This window comes from Aspergillus pseudonomiae, assembly GCF_009193645.1.
Source record: "Aspergillus pseudonomiae strain CBS 119388 unplaced genomic scaffold BDV37scaffold_137, whole genome shotgun sequence".
Classification (NCBI taxonomy): domain Eukaryota; kingdom Fungi; phylum Ascomycota; class Eurotiomycetes; order Eurotiales; family Aspergillaceae; genus Aspergillus; species Aspergillus pseudonomiae.
In genome coordinates this window covers 57,039-75,797 of record NW_022476129.1, presented here as the reverse complement: position 1 = coordinate 75,797, position 18,759 = coordinate 57,039, and the positions used below count along the sequence as shown (strand labels likewise).

At 49.0% G+C, this 18,759-nt stretch overlaps 8 protein-coding genes across 8 annotated transcripts; 5 read left to right on the top strand and 3 right to left on the bottom strand.

Moving 5' to 3' along the window:
* Window positions 1-727: 727 nt before the first annotated feature.
* BDV37DRAFT_44543 (uncharacterized protein) lies at window positions 728-1,670 on the top strand. The gene is made up of 4 exons (XM_032090668.1): window positions 728-915; window positions 1,002-1,019; window positions 1,081-1,195; window positions 1,263-1,670. Exons 1-4 carry the CDS (start codon window positions 880-882, stop codon window positions 1,343-1,345), a joined length of 252 nt encoding a protein of 83 aa, XP_031935229.1. The 5' UTR covers window positions 728-879; the 3' UTR covers window positions 1,346-1,670.
* A 2,738-nt stretch (window positions 1,671-4,408) lies between these two features.
* Window positions 4,409-5,236, top strand: midA (putative cell wall protein; the record flags this gene model as incomplete). Its single annotated transcript, XM_032085586.1, has 1 exon — window positions 4,409-5,236. The coding sequence occupies one exon, from the start codon at window positions 4,409-4,411 to the stop codon at window positions 5,234-5,236; it is 828 nt and encodes a 275-aa protein (XP_031935228.1).
* Window positions 5,237-6,101: 865 nt separating this feature from the next.
* On the top strand, window positions 6,102-6,963 carry BDV37DRAFT_289027 (uncharacterized protein; the record flags this gene model as incomplete). Its single annotated transcript, XM_032088377.1, has 5 exons — window positions 6,102-6,218; window positions 6,282-6,317; window positions 6,373-6,426; window positions 6,660-6,739; window positions 6,798-6,963. 5 exons carry the CDS (start codon window positions 6,102-6,104, stop codon window positions 6,961-6,963), a joined length of 453 nt encoding a protein of 150 aa, XP_031935227.1.
* Window positions 6,964-7,127: 164 nt separating this feature from the next.
* Window positions 7,128-8,483, top strand: BDV37DRAFT_44788 (uncharacterized protein). The gene is made up of 2 exons (XM_032090671.1): window positions 7,128-8,023; window positions 8,100-8,483. Exons 1-2 carry the CDS (start codon window positions 7,465-7,467, stop codon window positions 8,318-8,320), a joined length of 780 nt encoding a protein of 259 aa, XP_031935226.1. The 5' UTR covers window positions 7,128-7,464; the 3' UTR covers window positions 8,321-8,483.
* On the bottom strand, window positions 8,371-10,027 carry pex19 (putative peroxisomal membrane protein receptor Pex19). Its single transcript, XM_032090670.1, has 3 exons — window positions 9,698-10,027; window positions 8,821-9,635; window positions 8,371-8,764 (listed from the first exon to the last, which is right to left on the bottom strand). Exons 1-3 carry the CDS (start codon window positions 9,924-9,926, stop codon window positions 8,660-8,662), a joined length of 1,149 nt encoding a protein of 382 aa, XP_031935225.1. The 5' UTR covers window positions 9,927-10,027; the 3' UTR covers window positions 8,371-8,659.
* A 278-nt stretch (window positions 10,028-10,305) lies between these two features.
* BDV37DRAFT_276571 (zinc-dependent alcohol dehydrogenase) lies at window positions 10,306-11,558 on the bottom strand (the record flags this gene model as incomplete). The annotated part of the gene is made up of 4 exons (XM_032085585.1): window positions 10,306-10,782; window positions 10,852-11,035; window positions 11,106-11,205; window positions 11,273-11,558. 4 exons carry the CDS (start codon window positions 11,556-11,558, stop codon window positions 10,306-10,308), a joined length of 1,047 nt encoding a protein of 348 aa, XP_031935224.1.
* A 714-nt stretch (window positions 11,559-12,272) lies between these two features.
* BDV37DRAFT_44538 (uncharacterized protein) lies at window positions 12,273-13,899 on the bottom strand. The gene is made up of 3 exons (XM_032090667.1): window positions 13,172-13,899; window positions 12,919-13,098; window positions 12,273-12,865 (listed from the first exon to the last, which is right to left on the bottom strand). The coding sequence occupies exons 1-3, from the start codon at window positions 13,496-13,498 to the stop codon at window positions 12,287-12,289; spliced, it is 1,086 nt and encodes a 361-aa protein (XP_031935223.1). The 5' UTR covers window positions 13,499-13,899; the 3' UTR covers window positions 12,273-12,286.
* Window positions 13,900-15,376: 1,477 nt separating this feature from the next.
* On the top strand, window positions 15,377-18,538 carry BDV37DRAFT_44467 (putative glutaminase). Its single transcript, XM_032090666.1, has 5 exons — window positions 15,377-15,834; window positions 15,891-16,299; window positions 16,363-17,368; window positions 17,420-17,550; window positions 17,603-18,538. Exons 1-5 carry the CDS (start codon window positions 15,566-15,568, stop codon window positions 18,293-18,295), a joined length of 2,508 nt encoding a protein of 835 aa, XP_031935222.1. The 5' UTR covers window positions 15,377-15,565; the 3' UTR covers window positions 18,296-18,538.
* Window positions 18,539-18,759: the final 221 nt, after the last annotated feature.

Below are 18,759 nucleotides of genomic sequence, written 5' to 3'. Positions count from 1 at the left end.
TAAAAATATAGAGATATTAAATGCCTCCCGCAACAGGGACAAAAGAAATTAAGAAAAAAAAAAAAAAACAGTTATTCCCCCGCACTTCTATATTTGAAGGACGTGCCAGCAGTCCGGGATAGGGAGAAGGAAATAATAGGCGGCAATTGTCGGGATTAATGTAACAATCAGGTCAAGTTCTGCAGATGATTGGAGAAGTTCAAGACAGCAAAGAACGAAAGAAAGAATCGAAAAAGTTTCCAGGAAATCACGGTAGGGGCTCAATGAGAATGGAATTGTCGGCGTGACTATCGACGGTGATGTAATTTGAAGAAAGGATAAATTGATACCTACAATAGAAGAATCTTGTAATATTGGGGAGGAAAAGGGAAAAAAGGTAAAGAAAAAGGAAAAGAAAAAGATATATAATCAGAGAGGAGTGGTCATAGTAAAATACAATCAAAATAAAATTAAACTTGTTGTACAGGAGAAGTTCTGGAGAATTTTTCTACAAGACGATCAGGTCCATAGATCTACCTAAAAGAAGCAATGATAACACATTCCACGTTTAAGTCCTGCCGTTGCACGACTTCGTCAATTACTTGCCACAAAATTAACCCGGGCAGGTGGACTGAAACCGTCGCTTTTGACTGGCTGCAGGTCAGCTGTTGTGGCACAGCTAAAGGCTTGACTTGGGAAAGGCCACTTTCTGACTAGTCTTCTTTCCGTTTCTCTGACAGCACACCTGAAAAACCTCCTCGGCTTTTGTTCCTCCTCCCTCTTTTCTTTTTTCTTCCTTCGGCTCCTGAGGCCTGTGGTCTCGTTGCTCATCAGCTACCATCGACATTCTCCGTACATTTGCCTCCTGTGATTACTAGGTACTAACAGCTCATTCGCAAGATGGTGTTCCGAATGTTCTGGCTCCGGACTTTCGAGGTACGTAATCGCGTTGTTCCAGACCAGCTTCCTTTCTATTGCCATCCTCGATATCATCCATGACTGACTCATTCCCCTCCAATTAGGTTTGGCTCACTGCTCGGGTATGCACATCCACACGCAATCGCCTACGCGCGAGTTTCGTGCTGATATTCTCTCGTATAGCTACTCTCCAGCCCGGCGTTTCACAGACTTGTGGGACGAGTCCATCAAAAAGTCCAACATCTGAGACATGGGGTACCTCCCGAAGAAATGGGAGGTACTCATAGAGACAATCATGGTATGGCCATCATGTGCTTACAGGATGAAATGTACATGTGTTGAGCCGATGCTGATGGCATCTCTAGGACCCGGTTTGAGCAAGTTCGTCGAATACTTTAAGGAAGAGATCAAAGACCAGCTCAAGGGAAAACCACCGAATAAGTTCTAATGATGGGCTTCGGTATATGGTTTCGATCATTCCCCAAGCTTCGTGTACGATTATGACTACTATGATACCCAATTTAGTTTCTCTTCTTTATTCTCTGTCTTCTGTCTTTTTCCTTTTTTTCCCCCTTGCATTATCGTTGTTGATCTCATACTTTTGGATTTCAAACCCTTGTATGACCGGATATCGATTGGGCTGTAACTCTTCTGCACCGTGAGCTACATCCCTCATTCCATCCGGAGATCAAACGTCAACCGCTCCATCCGCTTTGCCTATCTGGTTCTGTCAATGGTCTAGCTCGGCTTTGAAAGTTGGAAGCGTACATATCAATAGAATGCAATACCTAAAAGGCTTCTTCAATCGGAATACTATTCTTTTTGATCCTAGAACCAGTGTTTATCTGATGTAAGGACTGTAAGCCAAGCATGTTAATGAATCGCGGGCAATATGCGTACCCGAAGAGATACAGACTCGGCTTCGAGTAACAGCTAGCAGGCATGCATCTGCATGTGCATGCACTGACTTTTAGGTTATTATGCTTTTTTATGCTTAAGACTTAAGCTATACATGATCATAAACATGTCACAAGTCACCACATCATCTCTTATGGCTGACGTTGGTGATGGATTCTGCGTGGCTACAACAAGTGGAGTCAACCCAACATAGACAAGTTCCAGAACAATGAATAACGGCCCTTGGTAGCGCAATTGCTGCCAGGAATACGCAGCCTTCCGAGCCTCCGAAATATAACCTCTCCACCTGTTACATGACAAGTAGCTACCAAATAACCGCAACTCCCTAAGGATATGATCGAGCTTCTTTGCGAACAAAGGCACGTTGCCACTCTATTCCTCGACTGATTTCCTGAAACCAAGCTAGACTTTCCCCTCAATCCTGCAGTAGGTGTTCTGCGAGGGTGTTGGCGCCGCATTTGCTGGAAATGTGAAGCATGGCATTGACATCCATCTAAAACGCTCCTTCCTCTCTGCCATGTAGCCGTTGTGAATTTGTCTCTGCGTTGTAAATCTATTGTGCTTTCTAGAACCGGGACGGTCATTCATCCACCTCCTGGAACCAGTAAGGCTGGGGAGCCCCTGGGCACCCGGGCTAGCCGAGGGTTACCGGACAGGGGATAATACAGGGCTTCCATGATCTAGTCACGTATACCAGTTGTATGACAAGATGATATTAGTTATGTATATCAGTAGACGGGCCTGTTGGGCCGTCACACGAACAGTGGCGTCGAATAATCTCAGTCATGTCCGAGCATCACGCCGGTAGATCTGGAATCACCTCGAATGTGTATGAACCTGCATGACACTCGCCTCCACAACAGAATTTGCTCCTAGTACTCCGTACTGGGAGCCACCTCCCGTCGAGTCATGTGAGTGGTACACACTCGATGTGAATTACTAATGTATGTCAGTGGCTCGTACGGAGCATATGTACTCCGTACCCTGAGTATTATGACACACAGTCAGTACGCCTGATTTGGTTAGTACATTTACTCGAAGTGACGAGCAAATGATAGTAAGGCAGCACCAGTAGAAGAAGTGGGCGGTGGTCCAGAACTTCAGGATCTAGAACTTATCACCTGCTGTCGATCGTCACACTCTGCATCGTTGGAAGAGGTGTTGGATGATGCAGCCGTGCACAGCCATACACAGACTCAGAAGGCCCTGTATACTGAACTTACGAGTAGAGACAATTCAGTGCAAAGGACAACGAGATCACAAATCCTTCCGATCTTCCTTCGGGTGCTCAAGCCAACAGACCAACACTTAATGCATAAGATTTGCTAGGGCTTGAATGTCTCAACTGAAGACGATCGGCGTTTACCCGGTCGGCAGTACCGGCACTACACAGTAGACAAGAGATGGGCCTAAAGGAAAATGGGGAACTCATTAGAAAGCCCGAGGATGTTCCGGCTTGTATTGCTGGTGCTGTTGGAATCCTCGGATAGGCACGGCACCTAAATGAGCGACGAAGAAAATTCTTGAGTCGGTAGGGAGAGATTCATGTTGGGGTACGGAGTAGGTAAAGGTGATTTGTTTGTGTTTTTCCTATGTAACATTACCTAAAGAACCATGGGTGCATAAATGATTAAACAACTCAGCAGCCAGGTGTCCTGTGGTTTCTGGGCAGGCGTACCGTGGGACGTTCCTTAAAATAGCACGGTTTTTCTATTGATTGCATTCGAATCAGTTTTCAGGAAGATCATCTCACCCAGGATTTTCCACTTATGCCGTCTGTATGTACGATGTTACCCCATCCGTAGACCAACATTGACAGCTGACGGGCTAAGAAGGAAACGGTCGTATGGACTAATGGCGATAGCGAAGGATAGCGGAGCCAAACAGAGTTTCTGCCCCGAGAGGTCAGGCACACAGTCCCAGCGATCCAATTTTCTCCTGGCTAGAATGTCTCAGCCCGCATTTACTGACTGGCCAGTGGGGGGGCTTAGTCTTCCAAGTTGACACTAGCGCCCACCCACATCGGGCATCGTTGCTGGTATTGGTGCATTGGTCCGCCTTTTCGGTAAAATCCTAGTTCAATCAGACCTCACTAACCGTGTGTGGTATGGAACAAGGGCAAAAAAAAGAGAAAAGAGAAAAGAATGAGGACTAGCGTCCCTCGCACCCAAGCCGACACATGATGAGAGGGTGATTAGCCGGAGGAACCAGTCAGAGTGGGACTGCGCGCTCTTCCCTTTCTTCAATGAGCCTTCCGTCTCTCCAATCCTTTTTCATCTTTATCCCGCCGCCTCCTTACACTCTTTTCTCTTCTCGTACCTACATCGTGCCTCTCATCATACGTATATCTATCTAGTCTTTCGTTAACCCCTCCTACATCTGCAGTTCACCGAGTTTCCCCTCTTGATACGTACGATCGTTTTTTTTTTTTATCCTTCCTCCTGCCACCTCCCATACCCTCGTTGGAAGTCTCCGGAGTATCTGTCAGTCATACAGTCACGAGATTGAACCGCCTTGTTCTTTCGCTTCATCCCCTCCGGGCCTTTGAATTGAGACTACTTTGATTGATTCCATCCCACATCACCCGCCCATCATGCGAGTGTCGAGTCTTTCGTTCCTCTTATACTCGTTGTCCCTGTTGGCCGCTGTCTCCGGTCAGAGCGTAGCGGTCACGGGCGGAGATGTCGCTACTTCTAAGGATGCCGCACCTACCAAGACAGATCCAACCACGACATCCACATCGTCGACATCATCAACTTCTTCATCTTCGTCTGAGTCTACAGAAAGCACTTCGACAACTAGTGACACCAAGCCAACGGCCACCAAGTCTGACCCCACAACAACATCAGACTCGTCATCTTCCACCACAGACCCCCCTAAAACCTCGGCCGACCAGCCGACGAAAACTTCAGCATCAAGCACTAGCGAACCTACAACAGATAACAACAGCGACAGCAACTCCAAAACTTCAGCAGACAACAGCTCGCAAACTTCCCAAACTCCTGTTGTGAAGACTCTTACTACTGTCCAGACGGTCAGTGGAACACCTGTTCACACCACGCTTACCACCACCTCGTCCGCTCCGGTCGGCGCGACGGACTCTCCTTCCCTGAACGGGGAAGAGAAGGACTCGAAGAGCTCGGGCCTCTCTTCTAACCAAAAGAAGACCATCATTGGTGTCGTCGTTGGTGTAGGTGGTGCAATTTTAATCGGTGCTCTTGGTGTGGTTGCCTGGAGAATTCATGCACGCAAGCGTAATGGCCACGACAACGACGAAGCTACAGACCTCATGAGCGGTACTGCTGTCGGCTCCGGCGTTCGAGAGAAGGCTCCCAGCCCCGGGGCTGCTGGCACGCCTTTCAAGAGCACTTTGGACCAATACCATAACCCCGGACCTGTCAACGCCGCATCGAATTTCTAAATGAGTCAGGTTCTTGTCACTCCCCGGCGGTTTTAACGTGACAGCTTTCTTTGATCGTACCTGGCCCTTTCCATATAGATGTGGGCATGGTACATGATGGTCCAGTGATTTCGACACTGTAGAGTTTGTATGAGTATTACGCAGTTATCATTGGCGCTTGTTGGTGAAGATACATTGGGTCTCTTTCTTCTTTTCTTTGGTATGCAACGTGTTCAATGTCCTTGTTGTTTGCATACTGTTCGCATAGAACGCCTGTCATTCCTTCCCTAAGATCACGCTCCTTTCTACGTACAGCGGTTTGTTTTAGCATTCATGGTTGGCTTGTTGTCTTTGATTCCCCCGCTCGAAGCACTGGTTCTGCATAGAGATCCTGAGATGTGTGGTATCCTCCGTCTCACCGTCTCTTCTTTCTGTTCGATAGCTTGGTTGGACAATCGTCTGGCGATCCAACTAAACAAAAAAGCTTTTTTACCCCGATATTTATGTATTTAATTGTCACAGAAACTAGCTCGAATGTGTTTTCTTCAGTACCACCTCGAAGCACTGGCTGTATATCGCGTGCGGATAATCATCGGAATAGTGCGACCGATGAAACACCAAAGGCCCCTTGTTAATAGAACACTTTAACCGCCATCTCTCCCATACAGGCAAGGATTTACCCCGTGTCGAATTGAAAACCTAATCTATGTAAATCCCCAGCCGCTGGACACGGAATATTTATATGCGGCGGAACAGTGTCCAGCAGATAATGATTGACCTTTACCCAATTAATATTATTACACAGCACTACCCACATTCGCGATGCTGCTACTTCTTTTAGTATCTGGGTGATCAAGTCCATGCCACAGGAGTAACAGCCCGAGACATGGCGCCTTCTATGACATTAATCCTCAGCGCTCTTTTTCTGATCCTTGACGCGAGCGCGCTCATCCCGGATCCAGTCGGGCTGGTATATGCGCCAGCCTCTATAGGCAAGCGTCAGGTAGTCGGCTATTCCTGTCATCATGATTAAAGCTAGACTCTCATACCTTGAATCTCTCATTAGACATTTACCGGAACACTAGGGGGTTCTGCACCCGCTGTGAGTTCCATACTATTCTGACTTGTGAGATGTATCCATATTTACATGTCCCTAGGTCACGGACACGGGTGATCCTGAAAGGCCGTATGGCGTGGACGGCGACACGTTTGTAAGTCTCTATTGATCATTTTCCCATCATCGAATGATAAACAAGCTGATCTCTCATAGACGGATTATGAATCAGCAGCCTCGAGAAGGTAGTTCGCCTTGAGCTCCACGTCCCATGTTTCACTGTCCCACGTGGAGTCCTTATCTAACTCGAGTCCATCCATCAGCTGCAACAACCAATTTAACTCTTGCCAAAAGGTCAGTATGGCATTGTGTCACTGACGAACGTTGCAGAAGTCTGTTAACTCGTACTCAGATAGCCAACACGGACCAGTCATCATCCTTCTCCCTCCAAGATTGTCAGGATCAGTTAAGTACGTTCGGCCTTGGCAGACCACCAACAATTCTTCTGACCTACTGCTGAATAGACAGTTGCATGTCGACCGTATCATCTACGAGCGTAGCGTCACAAGATGCTACCATAGCTTCTGCGCCGACAGCAACCAGCTCGACAACAGATGCGACCACGGTAACCGCGCAATTGGCCCAAACCACCATCCCATACGACTCAGAATTCGACCTCGTCTGCGATCTCTAAGGTGGTGATATACCAATTTGTTTAGCATGTAGCCAAGCGGCGTGATACCACATGGTCTGAATCGATGAATTATGTACTCCACGCATCCAAGCCCTTGTAGCCAGCGTTGCAGCCTCAGGAATGCAATATGACCCCATCGGGACTAGTGCCCCGTGATGGCGTGTTGGGGACGCGCTCACGGATCGACGCTAAGAATCCCTCCAGCCCACCTGTCTTACGCGGTGGCTGGAGTTCAAGAACTCAAGCACGCGAGGACATTAGGAGCAAAGTAGCTCTTGACTCCACATAAACCATTAATTAGGCTTCCTCGCTCCCCCAAATCCCGAAGTCCACTTCCATTGACACAATATCAACCCATCAAAAGCTGCACCTCTGGATTCGAGACGCGTACCGCCACCGTCTATACCCACCATCTCCGAACCGGGGAACCACAACGCAGACTCCCTATACCTACACTGACTCCATCCTACGCGCAAACTACTGCCCATCATCCTTAGCATCATGTTCGCCGCACTTCCCCCCATGCAACAGTTCAATTTCTCGCAGTGCGCTACCGCGCCCGCACGTCCGTCTCCACTCTCACCTCGCAGTTCGCCGGCGCGCCCGATGGCCTCGCTATCCTCACCGTTCCACTTCCCCCCAGCTTCAGAAAGTCAACCCAACACACCCGTCACGTCAAGAACAGAGTCCAGGAATCCATTCTTCGGGTCTCCGATCTCCCCTTCGCCTTCGAAGCGCGCGGACACGTCCTCCCGCTCCAAGACTTCGCCTACATATGCTCAGCGCTATGCAAGCACGATATCTAATCCGTTGAATAACGCGTCCAGAAACGGCACCGCTTCTTCATCGCCGTCCGCGCGAGAAGCGAGACGCAATGTTTTCTTGAATCGGATCAAGCAAGGGCGCGACGATGCACGTTTTGCTAATAGGGGCGAACAGCTGGTGTTGATGGAACATGTGGCGGAGCAGCAGAAGTGGGGTGAGTCGATGCGGAGGAGGACGGATGGCATTCTGCAGGGATACTTGAGGGATCTAGAAGAGGGTGTTGACGATGTGCTGGGTAGGCTTTCTTCTATGCTTGCCCTCTCCAAGAACCTTGTTGGTGGGATCAATGACTAACCTGATCGTTTTCTTAGACGAGGCGGATATCCAGGCTCTGGATGAGTATCTGTCGCAGGAGCAGGCAATGGAGATGGAGTTGCTTGAGAATGTGGATATGCAGACGCCCTCTGGACAAGATAATGGCGGTGCATGGAAAGATCCAGGTTCATCGTTTAGTGATGAGGAGTACGAGGACATATTCATGGATTTAGCCGATCAGACAGCACTGAGTCAAGATATGGATATGTCGGGGTGAGAACACTGAGGATTACGATACTTCGGCACGACTTGGGAGGATATACAAGGAACTGGGTAATACATATGGGCTAGGTTGCGTTACGGCGTTCGGTTGGGTTGGTCGCTGGCGGTCCACATTTGATTTGTTTCGGGCCAACAGCCTACGTATTTGTCTGTGATATACATGTCAAGATAGATAGCCTTGTGACATTTGGCTTAGTAAATAGGGTATCGAAATGATATATGTACAGAAGATGCCAACACCAGATGCATTTGAAGTGCCATAAGAGATGAGGTCTGCAATTGCAGCGAGACTGGGTAAATGTCACCGAAAGATCGGTAATTTCAGACCAGATCTTTATTGCTGGGTACAATCCGGCATCGGCATACCTCCGGGACCTTTGAGGTCTTGCCCAAACGGATTCGCGACGAGTTCTTCCGGTGGACTTCCGGCAGCTTGCATCTGCACCAGATCAGTAAGCATAACCCAACAGACCCAGAACGAAAGGGATCACATACCTCCTGCATCTTTCCCCACACATACTCGCGACACTTAGCATCTTCATCTGTGTAACCTGGCTCTTCAAACTTGGCCACAATCTGCGACGCAATAGTCGCCTGCTTCTCAAACCGCTCCATTTCCTCATCGGAGAACTTCCCCTTGCCCTTGTTCTCCACCAGCCAGGGCCCGAACTTCGCATCAAGCTCCTTCATCGGTTCATACAGCATTTCTTTGTTCGACAGCTGCTCCATCATCGCCGCAACCACATTCATCAGACCGCCGTCTTCCTCATCAGGATCTAAGCCGGTCGTCTGAAGAGCCTTAATCAGATTCGCCAACATATCATCCCCATCATCTTCTGACGCTGCAGCCGTAGCTTTATCTCCGGAATCCTTCATACGATTCATCGTCTGCTGAATAGCATCATTGAACGACTCAGGCGGTGCTCCAGCTCCCGCCCCACCAGACGAAGACCCAGCACTACCAGTCGATGGCGCAGCAGCAGCTCCAGTGCTAGCATCCCCACCCTCTTCTTCAGCCATCACATCCGCCAAAAGCTGCTTGAGGAAGTCACCGGGCGGAATCCCGCTCTCCTCCAGTTGCTTCGTGAAGGCGTCCGCACCCTGGTTGATGGTGTCTTCGAAACCCTTGTCGTCAGATGCCCCGGATTCCTTAGCAGCGTGGCCCATCATGCTCGCCATATCTTTTTCAAGCAGCTTCATGAAAGCCTCTTCATCGAAATCGTTGGCTTCTGGCGCGGGCGCAGGTTGAGATGGAGCGCTGGGGGCGGGGGCGGGGGCGGGTTTGGGCTTATTGAAGTCGTCGAGGACATCTTTTGATAATCGTTGTTGAGATTTGATTCTATTTGTATGAAATTTGATGCTCAAAGCTTACCGTCCAATTCATCCAGGTCCGATTCATCGTCGTCGTCATCATCAATTGCTTGTTTTGGTTGCTGAGGCTGCGCTTGTGGCTTGTCTGCAGATTGTGCCGGGGTCTCTGGGACAGCCGCTGCGGTCGCCGCCGCCGCCGTGTTTACATTTTCTGCTGAAGTGGTAACGGGCGCAGACTCGTTCTGTTGGGGATCACCCGCATTAACGGGCGAGGCCGATGGGGTGGACATGATTCCGAAAAGGCGGGGGAGGGGAAGAGAAGCAGTGATGACTTGGGAGGGAATGCGTAGGCGATTGTAGTCGGCCCGTAATCGTTTCCGACGAGAGGTCTGAGAATTGAATCAACCGAGTAAAGGGGTTGTATGGAGAAGAGAAAGGAAAAGAGCCGACGGATGTTTTGTGACAGCCTGTGGAACAATAATTATCATGTGAATGAATAATCAGTTGATGGCGAGACCCTTTTTTGTGACTGGGCGGAGATGCCGAGCCAATGCCGATCGCCGCGGCTTTTCTGACATTAATACTAGTATGCATCCTTATGCAGTGCGACTGCTTGTACTGGCATTCAAACATGCATACTACATGCATACATACATACATACATACACACTACTCTATCACTATGACATTCTTCCCACTCGATGCTCCCGAGCAATACCACTGCCTCATCTGCTCAGCTTCCTCCATCTTCCACTCCGTGATCTCAACATGAAGCCTATTCCGATGGAACAACTCGACCAGCTCCTGCGCCTGCGCAGTATCAGCCACCAAAGAGCCAACCAGCTTGATATCCTTATAGATGACCGTCTGATAAGACATGGTAATCCCCTTCTCAGGCTGACCCAAAAGCACCATGGTTCCATGTTTCCTGGTCAGAGCCGCCGCCAGCTCAAACGCAGCTGGATGATCCGTCGCAAGCACGGTGGCATCCAGCCCGGGGTAATCCGAGGAAATCATCCCGTTGATCTTGTCCAGGGACTTCTCAACTGAATCCGTAGCCAGAATCAAAACGTCGGGGCTATGCTCATAAGATGCTACTGCATCTAGAGCGGACTGTTTCACGTCGATTGCCGCCACCTTGTAGCCCTGTTATCATCCGGAACTGCTTAGCGAACTGGTCTGGGATACTAACAATGACGTCGAAAATAACCTTACCATGCACTTCGCAACCTGTGTCCCAAGATGGCCCAATCCACCGATCCCAACAATCCCAATCGACCCGCCCTCGGGGACGTCCGCACGAACAATCCCTCCATAGATACTAATACCCGCACACATCAACGGCGCAGCAACCTTGAACTCCATGTCATCTGGGAGTTTGACCAAAAAGCGAGCGTCGCTGGAATATCAGCATAGCATTATTAGCAAAACTAGCTCGTTTGAGGGTATTTTGACACCTCACCACATACGCAACCATATACTCTGCCCAGCCGCCATCTGTCGTAATACCCTTCATTAGAGGCGCATCGCAGTAGATCGGGAGACCCGCTTTGCAATCCGCGCATTTACCTATACAAGTTTATAGCAATTAGAGATAAACAGGAAAGTCAACTATGGAATTATCCTTGTGACTCACCACAGACGCTATCGAAATTGATACAACCCACTCTATCACCTCGCTGGAAGCCTGTAACCTCCGAGCCTACCTCTTCGATGACTCCGGCGGGCTCGTGGGATCCGATGAAGGGCAGCGTTGTGTTAAATTTATTGTTCAATGCCATGAGGTCTGTATGACAGAACCCCGCGGCTTGGATGCGGACCAGAACCTGGTGTGGCTTTGCTTTGGGAACGGGCACTTCGGAGATATGGTAGGATTCATTGTATTGTTGGATTTGGATGGCTTTCATTGTTGTGGGTGCCATGAGGGGAACAAGTGATGCTTGGAGATCGTGGTTTAGGATAGATAAGTATTGACATTTACAGGTTATAGAAATAAGGAAAGAAATCATGATCCAAAACTGGGGAATCTATGAGGTTCTTAAATGGTTTACCCCAAGATGTGTTCCCCAATGTGGGGAAGCGTTTTCCCCAAGTATCGTGGAGAGTCTATTATTCTCTACAGTTTGGACGAGCTTTTTAGAGCGCAATTGCACGTTGGCGTGCTTTGATGTACATCTAGCTTCTTGTAACTGGACACCTGGCAATGCCTTGATCTGTCGAACTTTGAGCAGAGTAAGAAACAAGGAATGTGAATCGCGATACTCTATTGATCGAAGCCAAGTATGTCGCGTTGGTGCTCTGGAATTGGTATATTGAGCTCTATGTGCTATGGAAGCTTTGATACATGCGAGCGTGACATCAATAAACTCGTCAAATAGTATGTGGTATCATTGACTAATTCCCATTGCTTGAAGGCAATGGAGAGAGGCATCAAAAAACTCGCCATACAATGGTTTGGAGTTCCGGTAGTGCTTCCTCACTCTTGTCTGTGGAGACAGCGGATGAGGCGAACACGTCTTTGCCAGTAGACGCGTCGGGGTGTCCTCGGTATCCTAGATGGCTAGCGCATCTAGTCCTGTGTACAGAGTTATGGAAATATAATATACAATCTAAGCAGACAGAACGGTCATCTCATCGTCAGAAGGCAGAATCAGCCAGTCCAGGCGTTCGCAGCTTCACGTCTATCCGCCGTGTTCATGAGCTTCAGGAGCCCGTCAACAGCATCTCCTCTTTGAGATGGTGTAACAGCCTGGTTCTCGGATTGGTTTCCTTCGATGTCATCCTGCTCATCGACTTCTCCCATGATTCTGTTGCGGCCGGTTCGCGACACGGTAGCTGGAGGACTGCTGAGCTGCATCAGAGACCCTGCTGTGTCTGTCCTGCAATGAGTTTGTGTAGGCGTTTTCATAGGATCTTGGGAACTATCATTCTCTGTCGATAAAGGAGGCGATGATAGTCCGAGAGGAATTGATGATGGTTCGGTTCTCGGCTTGAACTCGACGGCGGGTTGAAGAGCACGTGGTGTGATAGAGGAAGGCATGATGATGTCTTCGTCTTGTCGGTGCGGTGTCACCGCTTCCTTCTGGTGGCTGGGCGTGAGCGTCTCGGGGAGTGATAGACGCGGGAATTTGCGACTGTGGGCCTCTAGTTCTGACAGACGGCGATCAAGTTGAGGATCTTTAACGTGGCGCATGGCATTCTGGATTCGGTTCCGAAGAAGGTTTGCTTTCTGTTCCGTGGGGTTAGACCGACATAGGAATATGGCAGATCAATTACACTGACTTGTTGGATAAATAATCTGCGTGTTTCAGGGTCTTCAGGGACAATTCGTGTTGAACCTGCTTCTCTTTCTTGTCTAGGGCTTCGAGCAAGCGGCGTGGTGTCTGCTGGTGACTGTTGTTTATCTGATTCCCGTGATGGTGCTACATGTAGCTCCGTCGCGTCTGTTTGTTGTTGGTCCGACTACCCCTGATAATCAGTCCCAATTCAAAACTAAAATTTTCAAAATGTCACTCGGAGTTTTCGCTCAGCTTACCCGATCATCATTGTGAGCTGTAGAGTGTGTGAGAGCTTCATTCTGCACGTCGTGTACCGTTTGTGTTTCCGCCCGAGACTCGTTATTTTGAGCCCGCACGTTGCCATTGTTCGCTTGGTCGTCCACTTGATCAATTGTGCGTTTCTGGCCAGCAAATAAAGGAGAGGGAAGGAGCTTTTTGGGAGAAGGTGGTTCTAGGAGCGAGCGTTTGCTGGGCGAAGCATCGGGCCGATGGTGAGCGGGTGACAGACACGCGTTGGCGGTCTTTTCACCGAGAACGCGCCTCCCGTCTTTGACGGGGCTGGGATGCAGTGTAGTCGGGTACATTCCGGTGTATTGGGGGCGTTTAGAGAGAAAGAGTAGTAACAGTAGGGCAGGTGGGAGAAACTTGGGGTTCAAGTAGGAACCCGTACGGAGAGCGGAAGAGAGATTAGGGCTTCAGAGGCAATTGTGGGAAGAGAAAGGTGTATTTTTGTGGCGTTGAGGGGTGTGGAAGGAAGAGAGTAAGAACGAGAGATTCAAGACGATATGAACAAGAAGGTGAACACGACTTGTCCTCTCGGTCTTGCGAGGTAAGGTGGTAGTCGAGTTGTCGCGTGGGAGGTAAATCGCGTTGTAGTTTGGTGTATCTCGCGCTATTCCCAAGCCGTTTCGGAGGGAGACGTGACTTAGTTCCATTTTCCACCTCCCCGCGACGTGTGATATCCACTTTTCGCATATCCCCATGCAACTCCCTAACTTCTCTTCTTTCTTGCATTGTTATACATTACGGAAGATATGAAGGGAATTCTTTACATTCGCCCTCTTCTAGTAATCTACTAATGAATCTGGCACTATGACCACACGCAAACGCAGCGCCACGCCGCAACAACCACTGCAGATTTCCGCGTAGCGAAACTTCCTCAACCCCTCTAGATCCCAACTGTACAAGGATCTGAGACAATTAGGTCAGCATGTGATACTTCAACGTGGAATGCGCAACATGTGGCCCTTCTGCCTTGAGCATTTCCGAGCAATGACTGGCATCTGACTACTGTGGGGAACCCTGAGATCACAACGTGAGACTTGTATAAGGTCTAGCGTAGAGAAATGTGCATGGCTATGGACAGTACAAGCATATACGAGCTGTGGATATAACAAAACTCCCACGCGCGACTCTTCCCAGCCATCGAGTGGTCAACAAACACAAGTCATGCTGTTTGTGGTTCTGATCTCTGCCACTGCCCGCTTGGGTCTAGATCCGTCCTGCACGTGCCACTCAGCCCCACCGCCCAGGGGCGGCATGCAAGAGATCAATAGTCAAGTTATTCAACAGTAGGTACTCGTAGATACAACTTGGAGTGTCCAATAAAGCTCCTATTGGCATGCCTTTTGGGATGGTATACGTAGAAAGAACACTCGGATCTAATAAGCAAAAGAGGGGGGATGAAATTTTACACGAGACTGACTCCGAATCTATAGTAGAAAATTACACGAATATGTTACTGCTCCATCTCGCAAATAGATATACTCTCCTCTGCAATGACAAGCAGTAGTCCTTCGATGCTATAGTATATTATCATAATGCTCTCTCGAGTGAGTGGCTAGCATTATAGAACATATCAGCTAATTTTTTCCAATTAGAAGACCAGTCTCCAACAGCAAGACAAGGCCGTTGGCTATATATGTAAAGCGACGATTCGATAAGTGCATGTGCATTAGAGGACACACAATAAAGAATTCCAAAAGAGAAGAGATACTGAAATCTGAAAAGTTAATGATATAGTTACACTTAACAATATATCGATGGGTTCCCTTTACCAAGAGAGACATACTGGTTCTATATTGATCAATTCTGAGTAATGACATCATCAACCTTTTCCCGAGCTACTCCGAAGTACATGAAGGTCTACACAGTACATAGGAAGCGGAATCTATCAGTTGATCTATCCAATCTGTTTACATTCCTGGATCGAATTCATCCTAAAACCGCCTTCCCCATATTGACATTTCAAGGGCTACCTCTTACCCCGTGACAGCCCAAGTGCGAAAGCTTTCCCCGCATTTTGAGGTTCCAAAGAAACGCCAACTCAATGCACCATTAAACCCAACACTCTGTCTGACTATTGCGCCTATAGATCACCACCTCTATCCAACTTTCTTTCCTCGAGCTTTTACTACCTTGCATATTCTCATATAACTTTAGGATATCTAAGGTAGAGAATCGCCTACGTAGGGTAAATACTAGTTGGATTGGGGTAGATCATTACTGTTTGGGATCTTCTCTGACACTATTGCATCACAGGGTCTGCACGTGGTCGGTGCCTGCATACCTCTCACATCCCCTCTCTTGCCTCTGTGTTGCACTCTTTCTCTGGCTCACCCATCACTCGTGATCAACCCAACACCATCGTGATGCGTTTATCCTTTGTAGTACTGATAGCTGCCCTTCAGGCGGCAGTCAGTACGGCATCAACACTGACTCCGCCCGTCCTACCGCTGATTGTACGGAATCCTTACCTCAGCACTTGGTTCGGTAATGCTCGTGAGGCGCCGTGGTCCAAATGGCCTATGTTCTATACTGGAGAGGAGGTTGGCCTCTCCTTGATGGCACACGTTCCTAGTACGGGGACCGTGTATCCGTTAGTGGGCAAGCCCCATGAGTCCCTAACTTCTAATTCCGAGTAAGCATACTCGGAGCAATCAAGGGATTTTACCAATTTTTCTAACAAAAACATAGTTCACCGGAGGTAGCGTTTCCAGTTTACCTGGGAGCTAACTACGATGCGTCTACCACTAACCTGACTTACCGCATTGACTTGGATACATCGGCTTCTACTCCGCTTGAGATCACCATTTCTTTCCTGTCTCCCATTACGCCTACATCAACTCTGCGGCAGTCGATTCCGGCTTCGTATGTGACGATCCACGTCCATGGAGATGTGGGTGTCAACATTTATATGGATGTCAATGGCCGCTGGGTAAGCGGAGATGCGGGTAGCAAAATTACATGGCAATATGATGGTTTCGACACCAAAGGCAGCAAGCCTACTCTTCAGAGATGGCGGTTTAAGAGAGAAACAGAGCTGCTGCTATCAGAGATCCGCGACCGGGCAGAATGGGGTACCCTCCACTTTACTGGCCCTGCTGTTCGTGTCCCTTGGATGAGCGTCACCGCGAATCCTAAATGTCACTGCTAACACTGAAATTAGGACGTTCAATTCCAATCTGGAGAAGCCTTGGCTGTGCGGCGAGGATTTGCCGCCGAGGGAGCCTTGCGTAACGAGAATGATGGCACTTTCCGTGCCGTCGGTGACCGAGAACCGATCTTTGCGTTCTCTAAGTCTTTCACTCCCTCAAAGAAATCAGGGCCTGCTAGCGACAGCGTGACTTTCACCATTGCCCTAATCCAAGATCCGGTCGTTCAATATGCCTCCTCACGCGGGCTCACCTTGATGCGGCCTCTCTGGAGGTCCTGGTTCTCCAATGAAGAGGCCCTGCTCAGCTTTCATTATCATGATTTGGCAAATGCGGGCACGTTGGCCTCCGATTACTCGGAACAGCTGGCCCAGGATGCCTATCAGTCGGGGGCTTACGACTATGTGGATATCGTAGCGCTCTCAGCCCGACAGGTCATGGGAGCAACCACCTTTGCTGGGACACCTGAGAACCCAATTCTGTTCCTAAAGGAGATTTCTTCTAACGGTAACTTCCAAACTATCGACGTTATTTTCCCTTCATTCCCATTCTTCCTTTACACGAACCCACGATGGTTGGCCTATCTCCTCGAGCCACTGATTGAACATATGTCGAGTGGACAATACCCGAACAAGTACGCTATGCATGACCTTGGAACACACTTCCCCAATGCCACCGGTCACCCAGACGGCAACGATGAGTACATGCCTGTAGAGGAGTGTGGCAACCTTCTCATCATGGGTTTAGCTGTTGTGAACTCCTTACGTTATTCTGTGGACTCGGCGGCGGCCTCCGTTTGGTCTACTCGAGGTACAGCCCCTCAAACACCCGACAAGAACTCAGGTTATTTCCCTCTGGATAACCTTCAAGCCCTGGGGGGAATTGATAAGCAAGACGGAAGATGGGGCGGTGGTGCCCAAGGCGAGCACTTGGCAGAGAAATGGGTTCAACGCAGTTACAAAATCTGGACCCAGTGGACCAGTTACCTGGTGGAGTTCTCTCTGGAGCCTGCCAACCAACGTAAGGACCCTTCTGTTTTTGCGGGAATAATGGGGAAACTGATGAATGTAGTTTCCACGGACGATTTCGCTGGCTGGCTTGCTCTTCAGACAAACCTTGCCCTTAAGGGCATCATCGGTATTAATGCTATGAGCAAGCTAGCTGAAGTGGCTGGACACAAGGCGAATGCATCATATTATAAGGTTGGTATATTCAACAAGACTTGGGAGTGTGAATCCTCTGACACAGATACAGAATATCGCCGATACCTACATCGCGAAGTGGGAAGAATTTGGCATGTCTCGAGACGGCACGCACGCTAAACTTGCCTATGACTGGTATGGGTCTTGGACTACGATTTATAACCTGTATGCAGATGCTCAGCTTTGCTTCCACCTGGAGGGCACCGATGTTTCCCCTGCACGTGGCAGTCAAAAGTCACTCCACCCACACTCCAGGAAGAGCGGATTCGTCCCACATCATATCTACCAGAAGCAGTCTATCTGGTACCACTACGTAAGGCAAAAGTACGGCCTTCCTTTGGACAGCCGCCATCTGTACACCAAGACGGACTGGGAGTTTTTCTCTATGGCTGTCGCCAGCGAGGACGTGCGAAGTGAGATCCTCGAGTCCGTCGCTAGATGGGTGAACGAAACGGTGACCGACTTGCCCTTCACGGATCTGCATAATACTGAAGGCAGGGGTGAGTTCCCAGGGCCAAACTTCTTTGCTCGGCCGGTGATCGGAGGTCATTTCGCGTTTTTAGCTCTTCAGCGTGCCTGCGAGGGTCGGGCAATGGAGGGCTTGGCTTTCCTTGACGGAAAGCCAGGCTTTGGAGATGACTCGGTTGCGTCCGCTGAGACGCTCAGCCAGTGGGAGACCATGGCCGCTAAAGCGGCGGAGAAGTTCAGGTTTGGCGGGTATGAATCCGAGAGGGTAGAGTTGTAATCGTTGGATTCATGTATAGACCCTATATAGTTGGTGTATCTGAAAGGTTGGGAGGAGCTAGCTGAGTTTGAAGCGATGAAGCATAGCACCTTTGATTGTGACGTCCTCGGCTAAAGCTATGCTAACAGGCAAGATGACACGTATAAAATTCCAAGGTCTACCGTAACTGCTCGCATGTTGATTGATCTCTCATCTTTCAGGCCCACTGTTCGTTGATCAGTATTGTCCCTATACTTAGCCACGACAATGCATCATAGATATTCTATGCTTCAAAAGATGGGAATCGAAAGTTTACGGCGTATACCCAATACAATACTACCTCAACGGGATCCAAAAGAGCTCTTTAGCAGACCTGAAGCGACATAGATATATTCTGATTGGATATCTCTTCCACCAAAGCTGGCGCCGCCACGGCGTCGAACTAGAGTCTGGGCTTTTGACGAGACTTCAACTACATGGGTCAC

Bases quoted from the DNA above. Each gene is read 5' to 3' on its own strand.
- BDV37DRAFT_44538 (XM_032090667.1), bottom strand. From the start codon at position 13,498: ATGTACCCGACTACACTGCATCCCAGCCCCGTCAAAGACGGGAGGCGC. The intron at 13,099-13,171 runs GTAAGCTGAGCG...TATCAGGGGTAG, and splicing joins CAGCTCACAATGATGATCGG to TCGGACCAACAACAAACAGA. The intron at 12,866-12,918 runs GTCAGTGTAATT...CCCACGGAACAG, and splicing joins GCAGATTATTTATCCAACAA to AAAGCAAACCTTCTTCGGAA.
- BDV37DRAFT_44543 (XM_032090668.1), top strand. From the start codon at position 880: ATGGTGTTCCGAATGTTCTGGCTCCGGACTTTCGAG. The intron at 1,196-1,262 runs GTATGGCCATCA...TGGCATCTCTAG, and splicing joins TACTCATAGAGACAATCATG to GACCCGGTTTGAGCAAGTTC.
- pex19 (XM_032090670.1), bottom strand. From the start codon at position 9,926: ATGTCCACCCCATCGGCCTCGCCCGTTAATGCGGGTGATCCCCAACAG. The intron at 9,636-9,697 runs GTAAGCTTTGAG...GATTATCAAAAG, and splicing joins GGACCTGGATGAATTGGACG to ATGTCCTCGACGACTTCAAT. The intron at 8,765-8,820 runs GTATGTGATCCC...GATCTGGTGCAG, and splicing joins TGTGGGGAAAGATGCAGGAG to ATGCAAGCTGCCGGAAGTCC.
- BDV37DRAFT_44788 (XM_032090671.1), top strand. From the start codon at position 7,465: ATGTTCGCCGCACTTCCCCCCATGCAACAGTTCAATTTCTCGCAGTGC. The intron at 8,024-8,099 runs GTAGGCTTTCTT...TCGTTTTCTTAG, and splicing joins GGGTGTTGACGATGTGCTGG to ACGAGGCGGATATCCAGGCT.
- BDV37DRAFT_44467 (XM_032090666.1), top strand. From the start codon at position 15,566: ATGCGTTTATCCTTTGTAGTACTGATAGCTGCCCTTCAGGCGGCAGTC. The intron at 16,300-16,362 runs GTTCGTGTCCCT...CACTGAAATTAG, and splicing joins TCCACTTTACTGGCCCTGCT to GACGTTCAATTCCAATCTGG. The intron at 17,369-17,419 runs GTAAGGACCCTT...TGATGAATGTAG, and splicing joins TCTGGAGCCTGCCAACCAAC to TTTCCACGGACGATTTCGCT.